Source organism: Glycine soja, chromosome 11 (genome assembly GCF_004193775.1).
Source record: "Glycine soja cultivar W05 chromosome 11, ASM419377v2, whole genome shotgun sequence".
Taxonomy (NCBI): Eukaryota; Viridiplantae; Streptophyta; class Magnoliopsida; order Fabales; family Fabaceae; genus Glycine; species Glycine soja.
Genome location: NC_041012.1, coordinates 43,689,207 through 43,715,811, shown reverse-complemented (window position 1 = coordinate 43,715,811; position 26,605 = coordinate 43,689,207). Strand labels below are relative to the sequence as shown.

The 26,605-nt window shown below is 29.5% G+C and overlaps 1 protein-coding gene and 2 long non-coding RNA genes across 12 annotated transcripts; 2 read left to right on the top strand and 1 right to left on the bottom strand.

The window, feature by feature from the left end:
* The first annotated feature begins 3,992 nt into the window (after positions 1-3,992).
* LOC114373757 (MADS-box transcription factor ANR1-like) lies at positions 3,993-19,629 on the top strand. 10 transcript variants are annotated; one of them, XM_028331291.1, is made up of 9 exons: positions 3,993-4,144; positions 4,344-4,577; positions 12,074-12,152; positions 15,878-15,939; positions 16,836-16,935; positions 17,020-17,061; positions 17,147-17,230; positions 19,050-19,210; positions 19,296-19,629. In XM_028331291.1, exons 2-9 carry the CDS (start codon positions 4,396-4,398, stop codon positions 19,309-19,311), a joined length of 726 nt encoding a protein of 241 aa, XP_028187092.1. In that variant the 5' UTR covers positions 3,993-4,144; positions 4,344-4,395; the 3' UTR covers positions 19,312-19,629. The 10 variants fall into 10 exon arrangements, with proteins under 10 accessions (XP_028187092.1, XP_028187085.1, XP_028187089.1 ...); XM_028331290.1 differs by having other exon boundaries at positions 3,998-4,144; positions 16,833-16,935; XM_028331284.1 differs by having other exon boundaries at positions 4,396-4,577; positions 16,833-16,935; positions 19,050-19,629.
* Positions 15,936-16,746, top strand: LOC114373760. Its single transcript, XR_003658459.1, has 2 exons — positions 15,936-16,077; positions 16,188-16,746. It is a non-coding gene; the product is annotated as an uncharacterized LOC114373760 (long non-coding RNA).
* LOC114373759 lies at positions 18,948-25,968 on the bottom strand. Its single transcript, XR_003658458.1, has 4 exons — positions 25,881-25,968; positions 25,676-25,742; positions 20,068-20,200; positions 18,948-19,473 (listed from the first exon to the last, which is right to left on the bottom strand). It is a non-coding gene; the product is annotated as an uncharacterized LOC114373759 (long non-coding RNA).
* Between the last annotated feature and the right edge of the window lie 637 nt (positions 25,969-26,605).

The window sequence follows — 26,605 nt, the reverse complement described above, 5'->3', positions numbered from 1 at the left end:
GGATGTCCTTCAGTTGTTTGACCAATTATACCCATCATTTGTTAATGATTGACACCTGGCTAGACGCTTAGTTGGGGAGGTTAAGCCCAAGGTTTTCTTTATTCCCATTCCTTAAATAGAGATTTAGGTACAGTCTGAACATATATATATATATAACAATTAACGAGATCATTGGTTGTTTAAGGAAACAAGATATCTTCATTGGACACAAAATCTCTATCACGCGGGCTACAACCAATCACTGGCATAAGTTCCAAAAGCGACCGACTCAATCCAAATATAAAAAAGGAATTATTAATTTTTGGGTTTAATCCCCTTTAATGGTGAGCACTATAAAAAATGGTATTAATGCTAAGTTTATTTATACAAATGGGTTATTATGTTGGAGTATAAGTGTCAGGTTTTACATCAAGTAAAAATGAAAAAAAGATTCATAAACCTTTGTGATAGGATCTTTGGTTAAAGTGTGGTATTAAATTTCTTAACTAATATTAAACACTTGGTATATTTTATTGGTTAAAGGTTGAGATTTTTTTTAAGGTTTTAATCGGTTTTCGTTAATGATTTTCAAAATGCTAATATAGGCAAGACTACATAGGGTAAAATTATGATGAATCGGATAAGGAGTGACCCCGAGTGAGTGCTATCTAATTGTGTTTTTTAATTTGTGAATCCATTGCGAGGTTTGGAATTCACATGATAATTCAAGGGAGACTTTCAAAATTCATAGTACGCATGTCAAATAAACAGTGGTTGGGACTGCAGACAGATGTGTGATGAAAAGATGTTTTTTAAATGAGGTTCAATTACATATTAGATTTATTTTTTGTAGAATTTTATCATTAATTAATAGTACAATAAATAAAAAATAGTTGACATTAATATTTATAAATATTTTTAAAATAATATTTATTTAAATTAAAATAATATAACATGCAAATATAAAAGTATTTGAATATCTATCGATATTAATAGTTTTCATATGTTAATTAAATATTTATATGAATATTTACAAACATATAATTATATAAAGTAAAAAGTTATTAAAAAAAATACATTAAAAAGATAATTATATTAAAATTTTGTAGATTATAATCTTAATTCCTTGTAGTGCACGGATTACTATGCTAGTTCTTAATATATATAAATAAATAAAACTTAAATGTTAGTCATTTTAAAATGTAGGAAGTATCTAATAATTTATTTTATAGTCATATTAATTAATCTCGAGGGTTTTTTTTTTTAATTACAGTTAATCTTGAGTTTAATTTGAATCCAGGGAAGTGTTTTTTATACTATGCAATCACACCCACAGCCCTACTTTAATACAATAATATTGTCAACCCCCATTGGCGGATGCATGTATGCTGCTGTGTTACCCCACCAGATTTTTTTTTATTTGTTAATGTATATTAAAAAAAATATTTCCATAAAAAATTATATATTATCTCATTGGATATATTTTAATCTAGAGTCTAAACAAACATAAGACATTCAATATAAAAATTAGATGCTCAAATATAAATAGCTCAATTCTCATTATTGTTATAATAACATAAAATAAATACACCACACATTGCATAAAACACATTATTTTCATACATTAAATTATTAACTTATCACACACATTTGATTACAATGTGAATCGTCTCTCACTCTATTTGATCTTCTAAAATCTCAAAACTGTCAAACATCATCTTCCCTCACCCTAAATCACTTTATCACTCACTTACACCTTTTTATTTATTTTCCCTAAATCTAATTAGATTTAATTCCTAAACTTATTTAGATATTCATGTTCACATAATTATGGTGGTCTCACTCGCCGATGTGTGCATTGGTAGCATTGCGGTCTTTGTGGAGTTATAATTTTTCCAAAATTACGGTAAGACTTTTATAAAAAAAATAGTCTTTTACTCCTTTCAAATTTTTAATATAAATGATTGATGAGGCTTAGCATAGTGTAGGGAGTTTAGCTTTATTCTATTTTTTTTTACCTTAATTAGCTCTTTTTTTGTAGTATGCTAAAGATAAAGAAATTTTTAAAAAGGGATTTCACAACACCATTAAGTCATCTACGAAAAAAACATTCTTAGAAATTGATTTGGAAAATCTTTCTATTAATATGGGAAATAGAAAAAAAAATATCATGTTATCATCCTAATAATCAGAATAACATCTAAAATGCTTATTTGCAAAATGAGCTTTGTTAACCAAGATAACATAATTTTTCAAAACGACATCGAAAGCATTGGCGGACCTACAGTTATCTGAAGGTGTGCATTTGCACCTCCTCGTTTTTAAAAATTTATCAAATTTGTAAATAAAATCTTATATTTTTATATTTTATTTCATCTATATTTATATAATTGAACCAACTGATTTTATTTTTTATAATTTATACCCACTGACTTAGCATCTTGGATTCGCCACTGATCGAAAGTTTAATCTTGGTTGGTTTTTGGAATTTAGCAATTGATTGAAATAAAGTGTATCAAAAGATGTTGTATTTTTGTTTGTATTGTTATCTTATGAGATTTGACATTGGAGAAAAAAAATGCAAATGCATTTTCAGTTGATGATTTTTCAAATTGGAAAAAAAAAGATAGATTGAAAACTCCTATCAGAGAATTTAATAGTGTTTACAATCAAGCCTTGAGAAGTTATCAAGCGTTAATAAATAGAAAATAACATATTAAAGTTACTATTAGCAATCAGACTTGGTGAAAAAGATAATATAGGATTCATTTGAATATAGAAGTTGTTTCCACAAAATGTCCAAGAATTTATTTATTTTTGTTAATAAAGGAATGGGTATAGTAGCAGATACAGAATTTTTTTAATATTAAACTTGTTAGAAATTATTTTTTACCCTCACTAACAAAAAATTATGGATTCGTTAGTGTCCACCCTAAACTTGCTTCTAAAATATGCACTGATTTCCATTTTGGAAAAGCAAATGAGATAGGATAAAAAGCATCACATGCTGAATCATTCAGGGATATAAACACCTATATAATTTTATTGTTTTCCTAAAAAAATATTTTCTCGATTTTGTTGATTATGATATTAGTAAAACGTAACTTCCATCAAAAGTTATGACTAATTTTAGCCGAATCATAAACACATATGTATTCTTCTTCCAATATTATTTATTTTATATTTAAAAGTTAATTAAGATTCGAACTCTAAATCACTTAACTAAAAAACACAAACACAAATAATTATCATTTATATTAATCATTATTGGTTCGTCATACGTTATTTTACCCAAACAAAAAAATTAATAAATAAGTAAAAAAATAATATTTTATAGAATTAACCTTATCATTAATTGATTTTTTTTATTTTTATAATACATATCATTAATATTATAGAAAATATAACTAAAAATAATTAATATTATATTAAAAATATGAAATAAAAATTATTTTAAAATAAATTATTTTTGTTACGCAATAATTATAATAAGACGTACAAATTACTTTCCATATATATATTATTTTCCCCACCCATTTACCTGGATGTTACTTGCAACGGATACAATAGTCAATAATAGAAAGCAGACAGAGTGAAGAGCCATTTTGACGCATTTTTCGCCAAACCTGAAAGCAGGAAAAGTAAGCGCCCTCGGTTTTGGAAAGTCCACGTGTCCATTCCCCATATGTCACACAAATGCACATTTGCAGGGTCCTCACAATTCCTGGACTCACAATCAGTCCTAGGTTTCACATTCGCAAACTCCCATGTTGTCACGTATTAGCTACTCTCTCTATCCATTCGACACGTGCCCCTTTCAATCTAGTTTATGCTGTTTGATACCCTCAGGGATTCTTTCACAATCACACTTAACAGAAAGGGCGAGTACGCTTTGTTTTAGATACTCGATCGCGTAAACCACTTTACCCCACATCAAAACCACTCAAGTTATCACAAAAAACCGTTTTTAGGACAAAAACCACACAGGTATAGTGGTTGTGACCTTTGCCCAAATAAACCACTCTGGCTTTCCATATAAAGCATACACTATTGCATCACATAACTCTCCTAGGATTAGGAACATTCATCTAAGTCTTGACCTCCCTCCTTCTTCTTCTCTCCCCTGCTTCTCTTTCTCCTTCCAAATCACTCCTATAATTTTCAAGTAAGTTGCTTCTTTGACTTTCCACTATTCATTTGGGGTTTTGTTTTATTTTTGTCCCTTTATGTTTGCAATTTTATGATTGTTTTTCAACTAATTAATTTCTTCTCATTTCTTAAATATTTAATCTGATTAACTCTATCAGTGTTCAAGAACTCTTGTTCTTCACGATCTTAATTGAATTTGTTCACTGATCTATTAGTTCAAAGGTGGTATTTGTGAAGGAACCCTAAAATATAATTTTTTGACCAAAGATGGGGAGAGGTAAGATTGCGATTCGAAGGATCGACAACTCCACTAGCCGGCAAGTGACTTTCTCAAAGAGAAGAAATGGATTGCTGAAGAAAGCTAGAGAATTATCAATTCTTTGTGATGCTGAAGTTGGATTGATGGTGTTCTCCAGCACTGGGAAGCTTTATGACTATGCAAGCACAAGGTAATTAATTAATTAAGATCAATTTATTTTTAGACAAATTTATTAGTCCTTTCGCTTTAAATGATGGAAATCGATCTAAAATTTTGGGTGCAATATTATTGTCTCAGCTTTTCTTTGCTAATATAAAATCTGTACTATATAAAGTGAATAAAATAATTACATAGATAGTACTAAAATACAAGATGATTGTGATTCTCGTATACTTCGTGGTTGGTGTCATGCCGTGCTGTACGAAACATTTTATATATGTCCACTTGCATTAGGAATATATCTGTGACTGTGACTTCAATTTCTTTAATGGTTGCCAAGCTATAATTAACCCTCTCCCCCATTTGATATTGCCTAGGTTGAGTGTATATAATAAGAAATGTGCATGCGCGTTTGCATGGTACGGTGTTAATCTTCATGACACTTTAGTATTTCTGATAGCAGAATAACTCTGAGAAATGGTTTTCTCTTCTGCCTCCTCAATCTTCCCAATCTTTCTTGGTCTTTTCCTTTTTGTCTCCAGCTAGCGCCTCCAGTTTTGTGTTATTAATTGGCTCCAAGTTACAACACAGTATGATACTCCAAGCTAATTAATTAATAAAGTTATGATGAAAAGGACACAAACGTAACCTTCCACTTTCACTCTATTAATCTAAGAACTCATATTAGTTTTGAATGTAGGTATTTTAAACTGGTAAAACCTCATACTATAAGATAGAATATTACAGATTGAGGCATATTGTGGTATAATATTTGGGTAATCTATAACTTACCTACTTGATCGAGCATGGATACGGGAATGCATATAACTTATATTCTCGAAGCAGTAATTGAGTTTATTATTTTTTCTTTTACATCGAGTTTATAATGAATTAGTACTAATCTATAAAATGCTCTCGTAAAATTACTTTTAACATAAATTACTGAAAGAATTGTTCTTCTGGATAAGTGAGCTGCCTTATATTACAATATGATTCACGCATGCATGCGACGATGATTGTTTCACACATGCGATGTACAAAGTGAAGACACACAACAAAAGGAAACAATAGATTTAGCTACAATATATATATATATATATATATATATATATATATATATATATATATATATATATATATATATATTGGAATATGTTAAGGCTATGATGCAAACCTAAAGTTATCAAATTAATTAATAATCCTAGTTGTTTCAAATGTATTGGAAATGTCTCAAATTTCAAAATGTGTTGGAAATGTCTCACAATTCACTTTGGATACTCTGTGTACAATCTTTAGCAATAAAGTGATTACATTTGTTTCCCATACTCCCATTATTACTATCGAATTGTGCACCTCTCATTGTATTAAAAAACTCATTTTGAAATACAAATAGGCATTCCTAAATGCAATGAGAGATGTAGAATTTAAATAAGAGAGTGCTGGATTCAAATGCCTAAAGTGATTTAATCCAACACCTTGGATGAATCATGATGAGAGCTTAAATTTAAGAATAGGTTAACCCAATCCAACTTTCAGTTCAGATTTAAATACTGTCTAAATCGGTTTTATCTATAAGGTTGGTAAGTTAAATGATTTGGGTCATTAAAGTCCAACACTACAAAAAAAATTACATTCAAAAAATACCAAAAAAATTAAGTGATTTAGATTTTTGACAATGTATATCAGAAAATGACAAGGATGAAGCTCGTGGGTAGAGTTTTCAAAATGGATCAACCTGGCCAGGTCACAGGTTATTAGTGAATTAAACAGATTGGTCCATTTAGACTAAAAAAATTAGAAATGCATTACAGAATTGTATTTTAAAAAGTCTTGCTTCAACTAGGTGCAATTGATGTTAACTAGCACGCTAGCCCTATTGAAATGGTATCTCGTTAGACATGGTGTGACAATGCTGCTTGAGCACCAAGTCAAAGAAGAAAACATTTTGTAGTGGAGAGAATTCCCCTTCAATGTTGCTGGTAAACCTTAAATGCTCAATCCTTGAAGGTCCCGCGCTCTCTCTTTTTGGAAAGAAGGTTGGAGAAGATTAATTAAAAGAAGAGGTTAAACCCAATTCCTAAGTTTAACTTGTGAGTTAAGTGAGCTATAGGTTAATCTAACTTGAGGTGAGGATTGTTTGGATTAATGAGGATTTTGGGGCCGGCATCTGTGGGAGTTTTCTGTCAATTTTTTTTTTTGGGTTGATTTAGATGTATATATGACTCTACGTACCATGCTATTCTGGGTACTTATTGTGCTCAAAGCTTAGCTCTTTTATTCTTCAATAAATACATTTTTGCTTATAAAAAAATATTTACTCGAGGTCTTAATGAGTAATTTATTTTCATATATAACCTTACCCATTAATCATAAATGGTTGACTCATGAACCCATTTTCACAATGTGACATGAGGATTAGATATGTTGACAACAATCGTGATGGAGAGGAGAGGACACAAGCATGTGATTGCATTGCATGTGACTCTTACCATTTGTGAAGAGATGAACTTTAAAGAACAATGTGTGGCAGCTAGTTGACCGAGCTGAAGTTGTATAACATATGTGATGGAGAAGGATACGTGTAGTACTTGGTTACTACTGAGTTTTCATAAGGCAAAGAACCACGTATGAAAATTGACTAAACTGATGGCTGAGTGTGGAGGGCGACAAAAGGGAGCATTGGAATAGGTTTTCTATGGGCTAAGCCTGTATGAATCTAAAATATCAAGGAATGAGCTAAAATTAAGATATTCGAGTGGTTTGTAGGAGCTAAAAAAAGTGTTAGTTTAATCTATTAAATTAAGCTCTACATTTTCATAAAATGAAGATAAACATTTCACACAAATTAATGATTCTCCGTTAACTTTTTATTAGTATAAAGGAGTCAACTTTCTAGTTGATTCGTTTTTTTGTTTTTTTTTTTCTTTTTTCTGTGGGGGTTGTCAAGTTAAGTTGATTGGTGATTAAGTCTGTAGATTATTATTAACAACGAGTCTGCAAGTGGATCTTCCCATGTTATTCGTTAGTTAGCAAACGGATGAATTTGTCACGCTTTAGCTGCGAGACAAAGGTTCCAAAGGAAAACAAGCAAACCAAGACAGACACGTGTGGTGAGAAAATAACCTATTAAGATGATGTACATGTAGAGGCCAAAAATCTATTCCAGAAAAGGGGTGGAAAATCAGGAGATGGAGAGACAGCTGGAACATTTTTATGTAGGAATACTGTATACGTTAGAATCAATTCGATCATATATAGGTTGTAAGATATATAGATAGAGGAACTTAAGGATTGAATTCTCTTAGTCATAATTCCCATGGATGGAGATATGGTGTTGATCAAACTTGTGGAAGATGAGACTTGAGAGTGTTGGAGAATTGGTGAGGGACTGAAGGAGACACAAGTTATTTTGCAAAATTATTTTTATTAGATATCAAAGTTGTCAACATCAAGCAAAATTTCGAGACTTTGGGTTTGAAGGAGACAATATAGCACGATTGGCTTTGGCTTTGGGTTTGTTAACGTGATATGCTGTTATTGACTGAAGCCTGAAGGAGACAGAAGTTATTTTGCAAATTTTTTCTTCCTGTTAGACTTTGGGTTTTTTGAAGGAAAAAAAAAAAAAGGAAAGCTTATTGATAGGTATGAAAAATATAAAATATTCAAAGTAAAAATGTCCCCCTCTCTTTCTAACAAATTAAACATCAAGCAATATAACAGTATAACATGTTCTGATTTTGAGTCAAAGTCGGAAGCCTTCCCGTTACAAGCGACAAGCCTCCAAGGCGAGTCCATAGGATGGTCGGGCAAAGTTTTAGATTTTGAATGAGAAAGATGCACAAAATCGGTACTGCACATACAACATGTACGTAGATGGAAAAAAAAGAAGGTAAAAGCGTGTGCTGCGATTTTCATTTTTATCAAATATATATATATATATATATATATATATATATATATATATATATATATATATATATAGGTTATGAAGTTGGCTTGATAGTGAAGGGAGAAAGAAAGAGAGAAAGAAATTGTAAGTTTGAATCTTTCCATAACAAAAAACAAACAATTAATATTTAAATATATTATAAAATAAAATACTTTAAAAAGCTAAGTCTTCGATGTATGGAGATATATATCATGATCAAGCTAGATGTATGCAAATTAATGATGACTTAAAAGAAATTAAGAAAGATGAAGATGAATGATGAAAACTCCCAAACTAATGTGTCGTTTAGTAACATTGAAGATGATGGCATGTTCTTATAACAACTTAGCACATTTGTTTAGACCAAGTGATCATGTGTGACACCATGAGGATTAGTGAAAATTTTGGTCATTTTAAGATAGAAGATGGTGGAAAAAAAAATAAAGGTTAAAGGCATTAGAAGTATGATAATGAAGCTATATTGGTACCATCCAAAATTTTCACAATATGAAGTTTGTGTCATCTGCTGTTGCTAACATAATCCCTTTAGGGGAGATGATGCTACAAGAGCATAAGTTAATTTGTTGGTTTAAAGTCGGATTGCAAGGTGAACAACAGGAGGCTGTGAACGAAGAAAAATGGGGGGGAAATTTTCCTTTTAGGAGTGAAGGCCATGCGAAAGGCAAATAGCGGTCACAAAAGAGGAAAGAAGGTAAACAAATAATAATAATTTGTAAAACTTTAGAATTTTTTATTAAGAGAGAAATTGTTGAGATAGCCAATGCATATTTGCCTACCATTAAGTATGTTTGTTTTCTTAAAATAAATGTGTATGTTTGGATGAGTGTTTTTTTTTAAAGACTGTATGAGTGTTAATAAAATTAATTTTTAACTAAATTAACTTTATAGAATTAATTTTAATTAAAATTAATTTTGAAGTGATTGATTTATGTTTAAATTTTTTTTATTATAAAAGAATGCTAGAAGTAAAACACAACATAAAATTTTGGAAAAATTAAGTTTAGTTCTACAACTTTTTTTAAATTCTAATTTTTTTTTTAATTTTTAGTTTTTTAATAATTTTTCGTTAGTAATTTTAGTCTCTCTGAAAAATTGTTCATTTTTAGTATCTTATTTGTTTTTATTTCTCAAATTCACTCCTAAATATAAAATAAAAGAGTGGAAACAAAGATTAATTTTAAGCAATAAAAGCAAATGAGAGACTAATAATGGTGACAAAAAATAAATTAAGGATTAAAAGTTGTCAAAAAAAATTGAAGGGCTGAAAATTAAAATTTGAAAGACTAAAAACTTAATTAATCCTAAAAAATTTATCTAACACAAAAGTTATTCAAAATTACTTCAAGTCAAAATTAATTCTAAATTCAAAATTAAATCTCCAAGGAGAAATCAAATGCCCACTAAATTTGTGGCTACAATGTATTGTGAATTGTAATATTATTGGAATTGTTATTTTGAATTTTGAGAGGATTACGTTCAACATTTGAAGAAATGGAGGTTTTCAAGGGTTTTGGAATTGTGTGAAACAAGTCAACACTTATTATTAAGTCACATCATCCCACCATATAATAGAGTCTTATAAGATTATCACATCCCAATTTAAGTCCAAAAGAGAATAACAAGTGTAGATGATCACAATTGCTGAGAAAGTCTCTCGTTAGAGATTGTTTAGAGAGTTTCTCGTTAGAGATTGTTTATAATTCTCTGTATCTCTTGAATGAGATGAAGTTTATAGGAAGATACTTCATGCATCTATTCCTATATATAAAACTTTTTTTTTCAATTTTATTTGTAATTTTTAATAAAATTATTTTCAAGTTATCTTTTACATTAATTATTTTTTATCCAAATATCTTTCATTATTTTATAATAAATATTATATATTTAAAAAATAAATACATTATCTCTCTTATAAGGATTGAATAAAAAAATTAACACACTTTAATTAATTAGGTGCAAAAGCAATTAAGTGACAAGAGAAAAATATAAGTTCCACAATAAAATTTAGGATAATTTTAATTTAACGCTAATAATTGTTTATATTCAACAAGACATTTAAGTTAATTTCTAACTTTTTTTTAATAGGTGAAAATTGATTTGACTGTTTATTAAGTACTTTTTTTAGTAGTTTTTATTATTTTTTGAAACGCTACTTAAATACTTGAAGTAACATTTTTTAAAATGATAACTTTTAATTTTTTTATATTTTCTTCCATTTTTATTCTCAATATACTTATCATTTTTCTTGTTATTTATTTTAAATAAATCATGATTTATTATTTTGTTATCATTTTACACTTTTTAGTTAATTTAATAGGTAGTTTTATCAAAAAATTCTAATTTAATAAATTAAATTTTCAGCTTTCAACTAGTTTTGCCACACATAATCTTAATAAGCCAACTTTTCACTTTCAAGTTACTAGCTAACTTGAAACTTCTAGTTAGTTTAGTCAAAGATAACCTATATTAATCAACTTTCTTAAATGATATGAATTAGTTAAAATAGTCTTAATATTTAGGTCATGTTTAACAAAACATTTCAGCTAGTTTTTAATTTTTTTTTAACTAGCTGAAAAACTTATTTGACTATTCAATAAACAAACTTTTTTTAGTAATTTCTTAATAATTTTTAATATTTAAGTTATTTTTTAAAACACTAGCTTATACCTTTTAACTTTTTATATTTTCTTTCACTTTTATTTTCAATATATTTAATCATTTTTTCTTGATATATTTTTAACTAAATCATAGTTTTATCATTTTTCTATCATTTTACACGTTTCAACTATTTTAACAATTAATTTTACCAAATACTTATAATTAAATAAGTTAATTTTTTAACTTTTAACTATCAATTTTCAATTGTGAACTAATTTTATCAAATACAACCTTAATTGCGAAGGGAGTAGACAACTTAGGGTACACTTGCAAGTCTATGCTAAATTTGTAATTATGTTTGAGATAATAAACATAGTTGTTTTAAATACAATTTTAATTCCTCTATTTGTTTTTCAATTTGTAATTTTTGTTCATTTATTTTAAAACAAAGACATTTTGATCCTGAAAATTAACAATTTTGATCTAATCATCAATTTTGTTTCCATTTTATTTTTATTTTAGTCCAATTGAATCCTAGATCTTTTTTTATGAAAAATTAAACCCTAAACATAATATATTTTTTGTGTTCCCTTCTAGTTATTACAATAAATACTGTTTTTTTCTTTAATCACTACTATATTAGCAAGATCCTTAATTAAATTAAACGTTAAAAAATAAAAGAAATATGCGGACAGTATACACTTGAATCCCCAAAGGCCAAAACCCGATGCCATCTTAAACCCAACATAAACATACAACCAGCCATCCTCTTGCGTTAATGTCGAGCTTTCTTTGAACAAAGTAAAATCATATTTAAGTTTAGCTAATTGAGATCATATGATTTGTATGTCTCAAACCATCATATTATAGACACTTGTTACCATATATTAAACTGTGTAACTAGTTGATCTACATCTTTTATTTACTTATAAAAAAAATATACTAGTGTGCTCTTGTAATGACTTCCTACATTATGACAGCATGAAAGCGGTTATTGAACGCTACAACAAGCTAAAAGAGGAAACCCATCACCTCATGAATCCGGCTTCAGAAGAGAAGGTAACTGTTTTTACACCATCACCCACTTGACTTTAAGCTTTTGGGCAATACGTTACTACATTTTCATAATTCCAGTCCAGTAGTTCTCAAAAACTATTCTTGTTCAATTTATTTCAAAGGATACCTAAACTACCACCTGAGTTTAGTGAGCAAAGCCACAACTCAACCCATCCTTCCAATCTGAAAAGGAAAAAGTCTTGTATCTCCATTTTTGTAGTTTCCGCATCTGCTCTAAACAAACTCCTTGGCACTTTATTTTGCACCAATCATAACGTGTACATGATAGGTAGCAGTATTTGTGACCTGCAACCCCAATTATTTCACTACTTTGATGGCTATAAAATTGAGACTGAAGCCCCCCAATCCACCATCTCTACTACCTTCCGACTTCCCAAGCATTCCCACACTTTCAATGACCTTCTTAGACAGAGAAAGTTGAACCCCTTAGACCTCCTCTGCTTTGATAAGCTAAACCCCTTGGCATTCCCCACCTTCTTTCTCTAACAATAGCATCTGGTATTGTTCTTTCTACACATGATTAGGTTCATACATTTCTTTTTTTCTAATCTTTTCCTGCATTTCTTTCTCTAACAACCTCTCAAATCTTCCCAATCTCCCGTTAAGTTCCTTCATTCCTAGAAAGGTCCTATTAACAACAGTACCTCTGTACCTGTTCTCATATTTCCACCAGCTTTAGTCTCTCCATTAAATTCACCTTTTGTGTTAGCCTCAATCTAGACTGTTCTTGGGCCAATGTAACTTATATAACAATTTTCAGAGTGGCCCCACCAGAACCCCAGTCTTTGCCACCGCTTGATTCTTCTCTACCATCAACGACTTCTTTATCAATTCTGAGAGAACGTGGCTCATACAGTGTCACCTCCACTCGTATTCCTCCTTTAATCAGTACAAGAAAATGCACATGAAAAGTTCTTGCTCAATTCCCCTAAAAGCTCCTGAATATCTTTCAAAACTCTAAAAAAAATCTACTACTAACTCTGTTTCAGACCTAGACGGATTTCATAATGGATTTTTGAATATTAAGGGTTGGAATCTCTTTACTACTGTTACCTTAAATTTCTCCCAAGAAGTAATTGGGTTGTAATTTTCCCACTATTGAAACCAAGCCGAAGCTCGACCCTCTAGTGCCATCATTATAGCTTGCATTTGCTCCACTTCTACTGTTCCTTTCAAGTCAAGTAGTAAAGCTTTTAAAAAAATCAAATCAAGCCTTCAAAAGACACTAGTTAAATAAGTCAGGCTAGTTTAATGCAAATCCTAGCCTGGGAACATTTCTATAGTTAAAAGCGGCTCAATTTTATTGGCTGCATTTAGCATCATAACCTACATGGTGCCCGGACTTTGGATGAGAAAGAACCAAAACAAGGGTGAACGACACAAATAACTGTATTTAATTCAACTTATTTCGTGGACAACTAATTACTTAATTTTTGCATTAATCTTTTTAGAGCTTTTGGAAAAATGCGATTATTTCTTCTGAAATAATCCGAACCATATATGTGCCAAGTACATTGAAGTTTTTCTTATTTAAGAAGGGGTAAGGAAAACTAAGGAGAACTAATCAATTGATTAAAATCAATCCACCACCAAATCAAGAGAGGTTAGACAAGAAAATTGAAAACATTATATTCTTTTAGTTACCTTCTATACAAACAATAGCAGGTACGTTCCTGTTTTACATCTTACAAGACATCCAGGTTCCAGACTAGAGAGTAAAATACCATATTTCTTCTTTTCTTGCTGCTCGACAGTAAATCATTTTGGCTTAGCTTAAGGGAGTTGGATAGGCTCAAGCCATGGTAATGACATCTGCATGTGCCAAAAAAGTAACAAATAATGGACCCCATCCCCTTCCCCTCTAATCTCTATACTTAAGAAACACTAGTTTCTTACAAGGAAAAACCACTTGTCTAATTTGATCACTTCTCCTTATTAGCTTGCATCATGTAGAATAAAAGCGTAGCAAGTATCCTTATACTAAGGATACTAGGGTATTCAAGCAAATGTTTCCAAGATTCCCCTCCTTGCTATTACTAGTAATGATTACTAGAATTTATCACAATTCAATCCAAAGAATCCAAAAAATACTATTTCAATGTTATAACTAACATTTTATCCAGTCAAAAAAAAAAAAACAACTCACATTTTCTCAGAGACATCATGAGTTGTCATGATTCTTGGCAAGTATACGATAGCTAGGATTTCAAGCATCTCATAGCCTCATTTAAATTCTTTAGTGGCATTACTATTTCTCTTACATCAAACAAAGCATTTCATGGAACAAAATCAACTTCAAAATTTATTTCTTCATGACTAAGCTTACAAGACAGCTATTTTGCTAAAGCATGATTGGGGAAAGCAACTGTAAAGGAGGCATACAATGGATGCATGCCTAGCACACAATGCCAATGTGTGGGTGGAATAAACAAAAGTGACAAACAACAGAAAATGAAGATGTAAACAGGAGATCAACAGATTATTAGAAAATGAGGAGAAACTTCACAATTTCAAGAAAGCAATATGAGAAATAGACAATAAACTTCAAGAAATTAATAAATGATCCAAGAAAAATACAAACCAACATAGGTTAGGTAAGTGACAGATATAAACTAATATCACCGTCATACTTGGATAGTCACACCTTATTCTATTTATTTTCAAAAGGCAACAACCACAAATTAACTAGAAAATTGAAGGCTGCTTACTCTATTCCAACCGCCAAATTCATGTAGCCATCCTAATATTTCCTAGCGCCCATCCATAATTAGTAGATGAGCGATTCACTAGTATGCGAGGCATTCTAGTATCAGATATATGGAACTCAAGATACACGTGTACAGCCTTGTTAGGGATAGCAACTAGGATTTTTACGCAGGGAGCCACCATGATGGGTTATTGGTGCAGTACTTATAATAAAAACAACTTGTCTTATGACTCTGACAGAACCCTCTCTCCACTATTAATTTAAAACATAAGAGAATCCAAATCCTATCAATTTTTAAAAAAATCATGTGGTCAACAGTTTGATTTTTGTTGCCCCATTCGTCATATTAAATTTCCCGCAAAAGGTAAAGTGGGCAAATACATTGCCTACGCTTGCCAAAACAGCTCTGTCATAAAGGCTCGTTGGAGAAATAAAACCATTAATAGGCCTTCAGCTAATAATTTAAGCTTTTAGAAGTTATTCTTATTAAGTATCGCAATTGAAAGACTCAAAATACACATAGCATATGTAGAATACAGTGATTTCAGATTTCACACCTACTAAATTCCCAGGGTGCCAGGATTCCAAGCATGGGCATCAATAACAACCACCACACATACTGGTGTCATAAAAGTACCAATGAATCTCCCAAAAAAATGAGTAGCAAACCACCCTCTATTGCATCTATTTACCCAATTTTCTGCTAGACTCTTTGGCCTCATAAAGGAAAGGGAAGCATTGGGCATCAATCAACCTCTTAAAGAGGTACAAAACTTATCTTCCTTGAACATGAAAATGTAACTTATTCGTCTAATTGAAATCAACCATTAGTGGAATAATATACTTAGGGAGATTGTCAAAAACATCTGAATGTTGGTTCTCAACGCTAATGTTACTATGTTAGTCTTCAAATTGTCTACCCTACAATTCTTGCATTTAAAATAATTTCCTTAAATAACAACTGTTTAATATATTTGATACCTGCATTTCTACTTGCTAGTTTTGGCAGACAGAAGCAGCAAGCTTGAGGCAGCAGCTTCAGTACTTGCAAGAATGCCACAGGTAAAAAATAAATAAACTAACACAAATTAGTTGCATGAATGTACTAAAAGTAAACAGAGACATAGTAGAATCGAACAGGTTATTTCATCAGATTTGATTCCAGTAAAGCAAAGAGATGTCTGAAGTGACCAAGTAAAGGTTATCACTTATCAACCTTTGATTTAAAGTGGGTTAAGTTCATGAGGTGCTCTTTTCAAATCCACAGTATGTATATTTTACTTTTCCACTTTACACATCTCGCTTTTCAGGATCCAAATCCTACATCCATGACCTTTTGGGAAGAAAAAGAATAACGAGAGGGCATAAAATAGGAAAAGGAGAAGGCAAATTTTATCATCCACCTTTCCCAGTGTCCATTAAATCATCCAAAAGGGAAAAATGATATCCATCTTTGCTTATTTTTTTCTCTCCCAACATTTCCAGAGAATGAAATCAAAATATATTAAAGAGTAGCTTATATATTTGTTACTTTTTCTTTTTTTGGAGAAAATATATATATATTTGTTACTTATTAGTAAGTCAATGTCAAACATGAGACACCCCTCGGTTGTATGAAATGAAGGAGATGTTACAAGACCCAAAAGGTTGATTCAATAGCTCATTACTGGAAATAATCATATGGTAAATAATATATTTTTGTTCTACTGACTCCCTAAAAAATTTTATATCAGTTAACCAGGTGATTTCATTTCTGACTGCCAAAAAAAGTTAGCCACGTGATGCCACCTGAAAACATTACTGATAGTTCTAGGAAGTTGTAAATTTACAGCTTAGCTTCTTAAACAAAAATATAGAAATGCTAAAAAAAAAACTTATGCTCTGAATATTTTTGCCTTAAGAGAAAAACCTATCTCATTGATAAAACATTTCATTTTTTTTTCTTTCGGCAAAAGCAGGCAATTAATGGGGGAAGAACTTACGGGTTTGGGTATTAAAGAACTACAAAATCTGGAAAACCAACTGGAGATGAGTTTAAAGGGTGTCCGCATGAAAAAGGTATGATGGGTCAGTTCAAATTATATCTCTGCCCTTTAAGATTCTGCATATTCATAACCTACATTATCATCTATTTCCCTGCAGGATCAAATTTTAACTAATGAGATTAAAGAACTACGCCAAAAGGTTTAAGGAGTATGGTTTTCTTCTTGCTGAGATTGACTAAGATTTTCCCAAAAAATTTGACCAATTTTGATTAATGCTATCATAGGGAAATATCATTCATCAAGAAAATGTTGAACTCTATCAAAAGATGGAGCAGATCCAAAAAGAAAATGCAGAGCTACAAAAGAAGGTAAATGATCCATAAAAACACATTCTATATTCAAGAATCTATTATTCATCTTTCCATTAATACATATCCATGCCTAAGCCTAACAAAGGCTTGTAAAATGAACAAGCCTGCGCATACACAGGCACTTCATATGGATAGGACAATATCAAACAGACTTAACTCATTTATTTGGCTTAATTCTATTTTGATTTCATTACTTTTGTGGTCTTTTAATTTAAGGATAAATAGTCATTTTGTCTAGGACACGGACAAATTCGTTCCCGAAAGATTAAAATTCAAATTTTAGTCATCAAAAGTGAAAAAAATGAGACAAATTCATTCATCCGTTAGCTTTCATCCATTACCATTGATGAAAGAGTCTACGTGATTCAAGAACGAATTTTGTTAGTGCTCTACACATCCCGACACAAAAATAACTATTTATCCAAAATATAATTTAATCTTCATCTTTCCCTTTTTTAATTATTGAAAGCATAACATTACAATAATCACTTAAAAAATAGGAAAGCAAGTATAAGTCAGAACAAACATAATAATAAACATACTCTGTCTATTGCTTTGAAATTTCTATAGTACCTTACCCAAAATATAAAACTCAAACAAAAATACACAATCATTAAATTAATCCTAACAAAAAAATGAAACCCAACTTGATTTTGTCTTCACCTAATTTTGTCACAATAGAAATTTCAGAACAACAGATAGATTATGCTTATTATTATGTTTGTTTTAACTTATGTTTGCTTTCCTATTTTTTTAAGTGTTAATTATAATGTTATTCTTGCAACGATTAAAAAAGGAGAAAAAATGAATATTAAATTATATTTTGAGTAAATAGTCATTTTCATCCCTGAATGTGTAGAACACAAACAAATTCATCCCTGAATGTGTCACATAGACTCTTTCATTAACGGTAACAAACAAAAGTTAACAAATGGATGAATTTACCGCACTTATTTCACTTTCAAAAACAAAAATTTGAATTTTCATCTTTCAGGGATGAATTTGTCAGCATTATATACATTCAGAGACAAAAATAACTATGTATCCTCTAATTTAATTTTTAAGTTTAATTTAGACCTCTTACTATTAAAAGGTTCAATTAGGCCATGTGATTTTTTAAGAAAATAGTTCAATTAGGTCTTTTTTTTATAATGGATTCAATTTGGTTCCATATAGAACCAATTTTGGTCCTATTTTTCAAAAATTTTGGAGCATATAGAAGAAAAATGGGACCTATTTTAAAAATAAAAAAACTAACTGAACTATTTTTAAAAAATAGATGACCTAATTGAACCTTTAAATATAATAAGATGATCAAATTGAACCTAAAAATTAAAAGAAAAATATGATTTTAGTCCCTGTATTTTATAAAATTCTTGATTTTAATCCCTCTACTTCACTATTGATCACTTTTTGCCCCTGAACTTTTAAAAATCAATGCTTTTAGTTCCTCAGGACAAATGCCAAGTAGGAAACAATGTTAATCATGTCTGTCTTGAGGGCCTAAAAACCCTTGCTTTAAACATTCATGAACCAAAATGTTCAGGGACAAACACTGTTGACAATGTTTCCTACATGACGTCTGTCCTAAGGGACTAAAAACACTGGTTTATAAAAGTTGAGGGACTAAAATGTTAGATGGTGAAGAACAAGGACTAAAATTAATAATTTTACAAAGTATAGGGACTAAAAACATATTTTTTCCAAAAATAAATTAGAAGAGCAAAAAAGTAACTAAACCTTCTATTTAGTCCGAAGCTAAAGGCTTCAAGTTTCCTTTAGCTAAACCTAAACAAAAGATTTGGATCAATCTTAGGTTTATGAAGCAAGGAGTACAAATGAAGAAAATGTGGCATCCAATCCTTCTTACAACGTCAGAAATGGATATGATTCACTTGCATCTATCAGTCTCCAGCTAAGTCAGCCACAGTCTCAATACAAATACAGTGAACCATCAACCAAAGCAATGAAACTCGGGTATTCACTCAATCTGATAATATATCAAGTCTATAATTTTTCTTTTTAATTTCACAAGAAATTAAACACTTAATCTCTGTACCAGATTGCAGCTGCATTAGCAAAACTGTTCAGTAATCAGGGAGGTTGTCATTTGTGCCAAGCCAGCCAACAAAGCAACAACTTCTCCCTAGAATGATCAGGCTTCTTTGAGTTGGATCTTGTAGTTCATCAACCATATTAGTTCCATTCAACAGTACAACGCATTTATGGTACGAGATTATCTATCAAGAAGCATTTAATTGCTGTTAAGGATCAGACATAATGACTGCCGTTGTAAATTTTGTGCAATAAAAACATAACACAAGTGAGTCTGGTGTTGTTTTATATAAATTCTAAATACATATGTTGTGATCAATTAAATCGTATTCAGAACACAACCATCTGTGCTTGTGCCTTTAATAAGTAATCCACACCACATAGGAAACAATGTAGGTCAAACTCACAATAATCATTGTTTCGTATCAAGTAAATGAGTAATAAGCATGAATTATGATTCTTCTAAATGAATTGTAAAGCAGTATTGTTAACAATAAACAGGGAACCAATATCCCCAAATCATGCAGACCAATATATTTTGCGCCAACATATGCTCCATTCATATCTTACACACATGCAGAAGAAACAAAAACTTATCTATTGGATAATAGGAAAAAATCCAAATTCAGAAGCACACCTAAAATTACACTTAAATAGTTAAAGCATCTGAATATTCAGACCAAGTTGATAGTCAGTTATAAGCATTAATAATGCAGCATACTCAATAAACATAAAAAGAAAATTTATAGACTTAATATGTTATCAGTTTGAGGGAATACCCGGGTCCCAATGCTTTGAATGATGATTCACTATATTGAGATTTTGGCCGACTTAGTTGGTTGGAAACGGATAAATGCGTGTAAATCAGATCTATTTCTGACCATGCAAGAAGGATAGGATGTCGCATTTTATCTGCCAAAGGTTATGTTATACAAATTAGTGAATAAAAACATATTCATATTCATTCCAACAAATACATACTCAGCCATTGGTAAACATAAACCATCATCATTTCTGACTAAAATTTGAGGGACGAAAATCGCACATTTATGATTACTGAGGGACCCGATTGCACAATTAGAACCTAGAGGACTAAAATTGCACAATTGTGATACTTGAGATACAAAAGTGCAATTAAACCTTTTGAATTAAAGCACACTAGTTCAAGTTTAAGACCAACAGTTCAAAACGTCAAGTTTAAACAGTTTTCATCAAAATTGAACAGTTCAGAGCGTCAAGTGATCCTATTCCTACCTAACTCAGCAATATTTTTTTCGTGATACAAAAGAAAACTGTTCAGAACACCGACAAAAACACCATTTTTTATGTCATACCACCGTGTTCAAGATTTCTACATACACAATTTTGAACTATGAATGTAACACGATACCAAATAATTACATAAAATTAAAAAAAAATACTATTGTCTAAAATGATTAAAATCTGGACAATTATAAAATTATTCAGACTTCTACTGCAGGAGTATTTCAAAGTCACCCTCTAGTTAAATATTGTAATTTTTTTATCAGTAATCTTTATTACAATTCTTATAATATATAAGAACTTTGCAATCAAAAAAACAATTTTCTTTATTTTATTAAATTAACAATAATTCAATTCTCCAGTTATAAATTAATGCTTTGATAATTAAGAAATTTCAATCACATAAACTTAACATCAATGTATTATATTAATAATTAATAATATAAAATTGTATTTGATTCCTAAGATTTATTAATCACCAAACATTTGATAAGTTACATTTAAGAGTTTGACAATCATGCATTATCAATGTAAAAGCTTTAATGATATCAATCAATCAGAAATTATTTTTTATATGACTTGTAAGATAAAAAATAAATTCCGAGTCTCTAAAAATAATTATTATAAAAGTAAAAAAATTACCATATCTAGCAGCTTGTAATTAGATAATGAAAAAAAAGATTATGCATTAACAATGTATAATAGTTTTACACTATAATCCAATCAGCAACCACTTTTTATGATAAGTTTATTAATTTTTACAGAATTATCCTAAAAGTCATATTAATAGTAATTGGATGATAATGTAAAACTAGTTGACAGTATAAGTACATCACCATTAAACTCTTAGACAATAATTATTAGAACAGATTATACTCACATCCCCTGAGATTTTTTTAAAAATTACACCAACACTTTTTTTTATTTCTACACTAATTCCCCTAATATTTGAAAATATTACACTTAACACCTCCTTATATATTACACTAATCCCCTCAATATTACAAAATGTTACACTAACACCCCTTATATATTACATTCACACTCAGTTGTAAAAATTAAACAAAGAAGGGTATTATATGTAATTCAAAAAAAATCTCAGAAATATTAATGTAATTTATCCTAATTATTAAACTTCATCGGACATAGACACTCCTTAATTGTCAAATTTGCTTATGATCACAATCCGCTCAACCAATCACTATTAGGTGAGACATCACCATTTGATAGAGCTATAGATCAAAATTTTAAAATAAGCTTAATTTATATTTTGAAGTAAGTGAGAAAAGAGTATCTAGGTTATGAGTACTAACAAAACATTCTTTTAATGCTTTTCGTTATTTATTAAAATTTATTAAAAATGAGTGAGATTCATTAAATAAAAAGTAAGGCTCACAGAGTGACATAAGACTAATTTTGATTATTTACTAAAACAAGAAATTCAAAATCAAAGTATTTTTATCCTACTCTACCGTCTACACTCATTTTCAAACCCAGCTTTTAGTTTCCCAAAGAAGAAAATATTTACAAAACAGGTAATTAACGAATTTCCTCCTGAACACGATCCAGAAGAAGTTTTAGTATAAGCATTGTCACTCAGTGTCCCATGTAATTTTTTTATTTTATTTTCATGTAGTTGAAATTTGAACGTTGTCACTATAGTGTCCACTCAATAATAATACTAGTAACTAGTAATAAACTAGTAATTATATATAAAACATTTGTACCAAACATTTTAAGTTTGTGTTCAAATCCCAGACTCAAACCTAGATAGGGAATGGAAACTACCAAGTCGAAGTATGGAAAGAATAGAGGAAATCTCCAATGAAGCAGTGAAATGCATAGAGATTGAAATGATTTCCAATGGCAAAAGTGCTTTGTTTGGCAGACATTGACACTAAGAGATAAAAAGTTATGGGAGCAAATTACATTAGAGACTCCCAAATCCCAATAGTTTTTTGGTTTATTTAAATTGGTTTATTTAAATTTTTTTATTTTTCTAATCATATAAGCAAATTATTTTGATTTGATTGCTTTTATTGATTATTAAAATAATTGATTATAGATGTAATCAATTATATGAAATAAACTTTGTTAACGATATTCTATGTTAAAAGTGTATTTAAGAAGTTTCATTTGGATTGTCTAAAATAATTAATTTGTTATTTGTTATAGTAAAAACTACCAAAAAAAATGCATGAAATTATTTGTGGTAGTTGCTTTTATATAAAGTTGTCAATTATACTATTATATTTTACGTTCTAGTATGTCCTATTCTTTTAAAAATATTATTCTATAATTATACTATTATGTTCAGATTTAAATTAAATTGGATGTCTTTTTATATTTTTATATCAATTTGATTGATTAAAAGAATATAATAAAGTGATTTTAATATATATAATAAAATAATCATAACTATTTAATACATTTACGAGGATTAAAATTCTAGCTATTATCTAATTTTCACCAACATTATCAATCAGGAGAGAACAGGATTATAAACAGTTTTTTTTATAAAAAAAACAGATTATAATTCTTAAAATATAATCCAATTCAACGAGACGCCAAATATGATAAAATTGTACATTTAAGCTCCTCTAAAATGGGAAAACCTTTAGCATGCATGTAATGAGCATTTTTGGATGTGTTCATTTTCAAGATTATCAATTTAAATCCTTTCATGTTATTCGATAACATGATATGTTAGTGTTGAAGACAGAATGATACTGTACAATCTTTATTAATAAAGATCCAACATGATTGAATGTCGCAACCACTAATTATATTTGATAAAAATTATATCATCTTCCTCACTCTAACATGACCATATAATCTTCTCAACAAAAAAAAAAAAAAACATGACCATATAATGTTACTGACTATAAGATACAAATCTCAATGTTACAATTGATAATCAAATTCAGTAAAAAAAACCAATAATCAAATGAAAAAAGGAAAGAAAAAGTTATTTACTATTTAAATATGTTTGATTATTTTATATTATAATCAAAGATTAAAATATTAACGAAGAAAAAAATTGTAATAAACAATTTTGAAAATTATGATTAAAAGATAACAAGTTACTTTCCAGATAACGCTTGGTTTCTCATTTTATTCTCAATAATTCACTGACAAATTTAAATACAAAAATAATTATTACAAATAACTTCATCCACTTATTTATAATTTTATTATTTTTTTCAGACAATCAAACAAAAATTAATTCTTCCAAAACATTTTCTACATAACATATCTAAAAATAAAACTCATTAACGCAATCAATTATAAAAATAATCGATTATACATTCGTAATATATTAAAAAATCACATATCATATAAGAATCAAGATCAATAATAATTTATAAATATTCTTCTTCTTTAACTCATTAAGACATCTTTTAAAGATGAAATTGTGAAAGGTTCATATGAAAATTAAAGCAAACAATATCTCAAATATCTCAAATATGATTAGCCTAACAGTGCAATATACTTGAGTTCGAAACATATGTATAATTGCAATCATCTCTGAAAAGTATATCTAGCTTTACATTAAAGTGAACTAAGTTTCTTCGAGACATTAGGAAAAACTTTCTTAAGAGGAATAATATTCCCTTGTTTTTCAAAAAGTTCCCTCACTTCTCAGAACTGAACAAGCACTTAGTTAGAATAAAGAATGTGCACGCCCTCTCAGTCTCATATATACTTCAGAGGTTTTCTCACAATAAAAGATCTATTTCCAAAATTGGAATCAACCATCAACTTCATCCTCAAAGCATTACTCTCTACGTACCCTGTATAGTCCCTAAAGTTAAAAATTAAAATCACATTAAGCAGGACAAAACTTAGATGCAATTCTTTATGTATTTTTAGTATTGTTCTTCATTAACAGTTAGAGTTTCACATTGGTAATCAGCATAATAAATGTCTACATGCAAATTATCGAAATGAAACTATAATTTTAACTTGAAAACAGTTCCTAATTAACTGTATCTAAGTTTTTTCCATAAAAGTATCACTGAGTATTATAAATTATCCTAAAATTGGTGGTATTCAATACTTAAAGAAATTACTTAAATAACTTTATTACTTTAATTAATTTCATTATTTAAGGGCTACAGGACAGAAAGTAATTGATGGTTTATTTCCGAAATTGTGAAAGAATTCATGGTATAATTATATTATGTTTGACAAGTCATTTTAGCTAATTAGTAGTTTTTTTACTACCTTGTAACTTATAAACTTGTTTGATTATTTAATAAACAAGCTTTTTTTGGTAATTTTGTAGTAGTTTTTAGTTTTTTTAAACGCTACTTGAATTCTAAGTTCTAATTTATTTATATTTTTTACCCACTTTTATCCTCGATATATTTATTTACTTTCCTTGTTTATATTTGTTAAATAAATCATGATTTTATTATTTTTGTCATTTACACTTTTTAGTTACTCCAATCCAAAAACTAGTTTCACCGAACATTTGATAAGTTAATTTTTTCAATTTCATCTACCAACTTTCACTACCAGCTAGTTTTCTTTAGCATTTTAGCTTACAACTAGTGTTACACATAACCTATAGAGATGGTACACGATAGGAAACCATTATCAACATAGATTTGGTATGGGAGTTATAAGGTTGGCCAGTAAAAGAAGAAGGGAGGGAGGAAAAGATAGGGGTTCGATTCCCCGCTAACAAAATAACTAACAATAACTATTAACATTTGTGGATAAAAAAAAAAACATAAATTTGATATTACTAATCATCTATTGATCCAAAACATTGCCATTATTAACATAACTAAATGTAAGCTAAATGAATTGAAAATCAATTAATGCTAAAACGGTAAAGCAACTAACATGAAACAATGTTGCACCAGAAGCTACTTGCAATCAGCACAAATTGGGGGAAGAAAAAAACGAATCAGAAAATGTTTATTTCCACGGAATCCATGTGGATTTGTCATAAGTCATAAGAAGCAGAGTAAAAGCAAAAAAAAATGTGATATGTAGCTCCGAACTTAAAAAAGAGGGGCAAAAACACATATTCAGAGAATGAATCACTCGTATCTACGTGAAAAGCAGGCCAATAAATGCATATTTATTTATGAAGATAAATTTGAAGCTTACCTTGGCAGATCCGTTTGGGTTCTTTGGCTTCCTCGTTCTCCATGTTAGGTCACACAACTAACCATAACTGTTCACAGTAAGCAAAACTACTCAGTTCAGTTAAAAACGCCGGCGAAAACAACAAAAGAGAGAAAGAAAGAGCCATGTGCTTGCCGGCGAGAAGCAAAGCACGACGGCGATCGGCGAAGAGAACGAGAAAACGAACCAACGGTTCTTCATTTTGAATCATTCAGAGGAAGAATCACTAATCAGCGTTTTCTCAAGAGTTTGGTTTGGTTTGCGGAAGGGCATGAGGTACTATAAAAACGGCAACGTGGTAGAGAGAGAAGAAAATATCTTACTCAATAGGCATTAAATTATTAGTTAAATAGTTGGAGGGATGAAATTCTCTGCACAAGAGTCAAGAGGAAATCATGTACCTGCACAGCTGTTACTCATTCAGTGGAAGTCGATTAGTGATTATTAATTTAATAATTACTACTGGTATTTTAAACATACTACTAATTTATAATTGAATTATTTTTCATCTTATTTTTTCTTTAAATTACTGTATTGTACTATGGAAAAAGTTATTATATATCAATTCATACAGTTGTATGTACAACAATATTTTTTTTATGTTTGTCTCTCTTTTTGGTATCATTTATTAGATATCATAATATTAGAGAGATAAAAATAAAAATAATATTATATAAATTAGTATACATTTCTTCTTATTAAATATAAGAAGAAAAAAACTAATTGATATAAAAAATAAGAAGTCATTGTAATTAAAACTCATATTGAATGAACAATATTTTAAAAATGATATTTTTAAATAAAATAAAATTGATTGATATTTACTTATATTTAAAATCAGCATTCAAGACTTTTTGGTTATATTTAAAACTAGAGGAAGTAGTTGTATAAATTATTTCCGTTTAAATCACA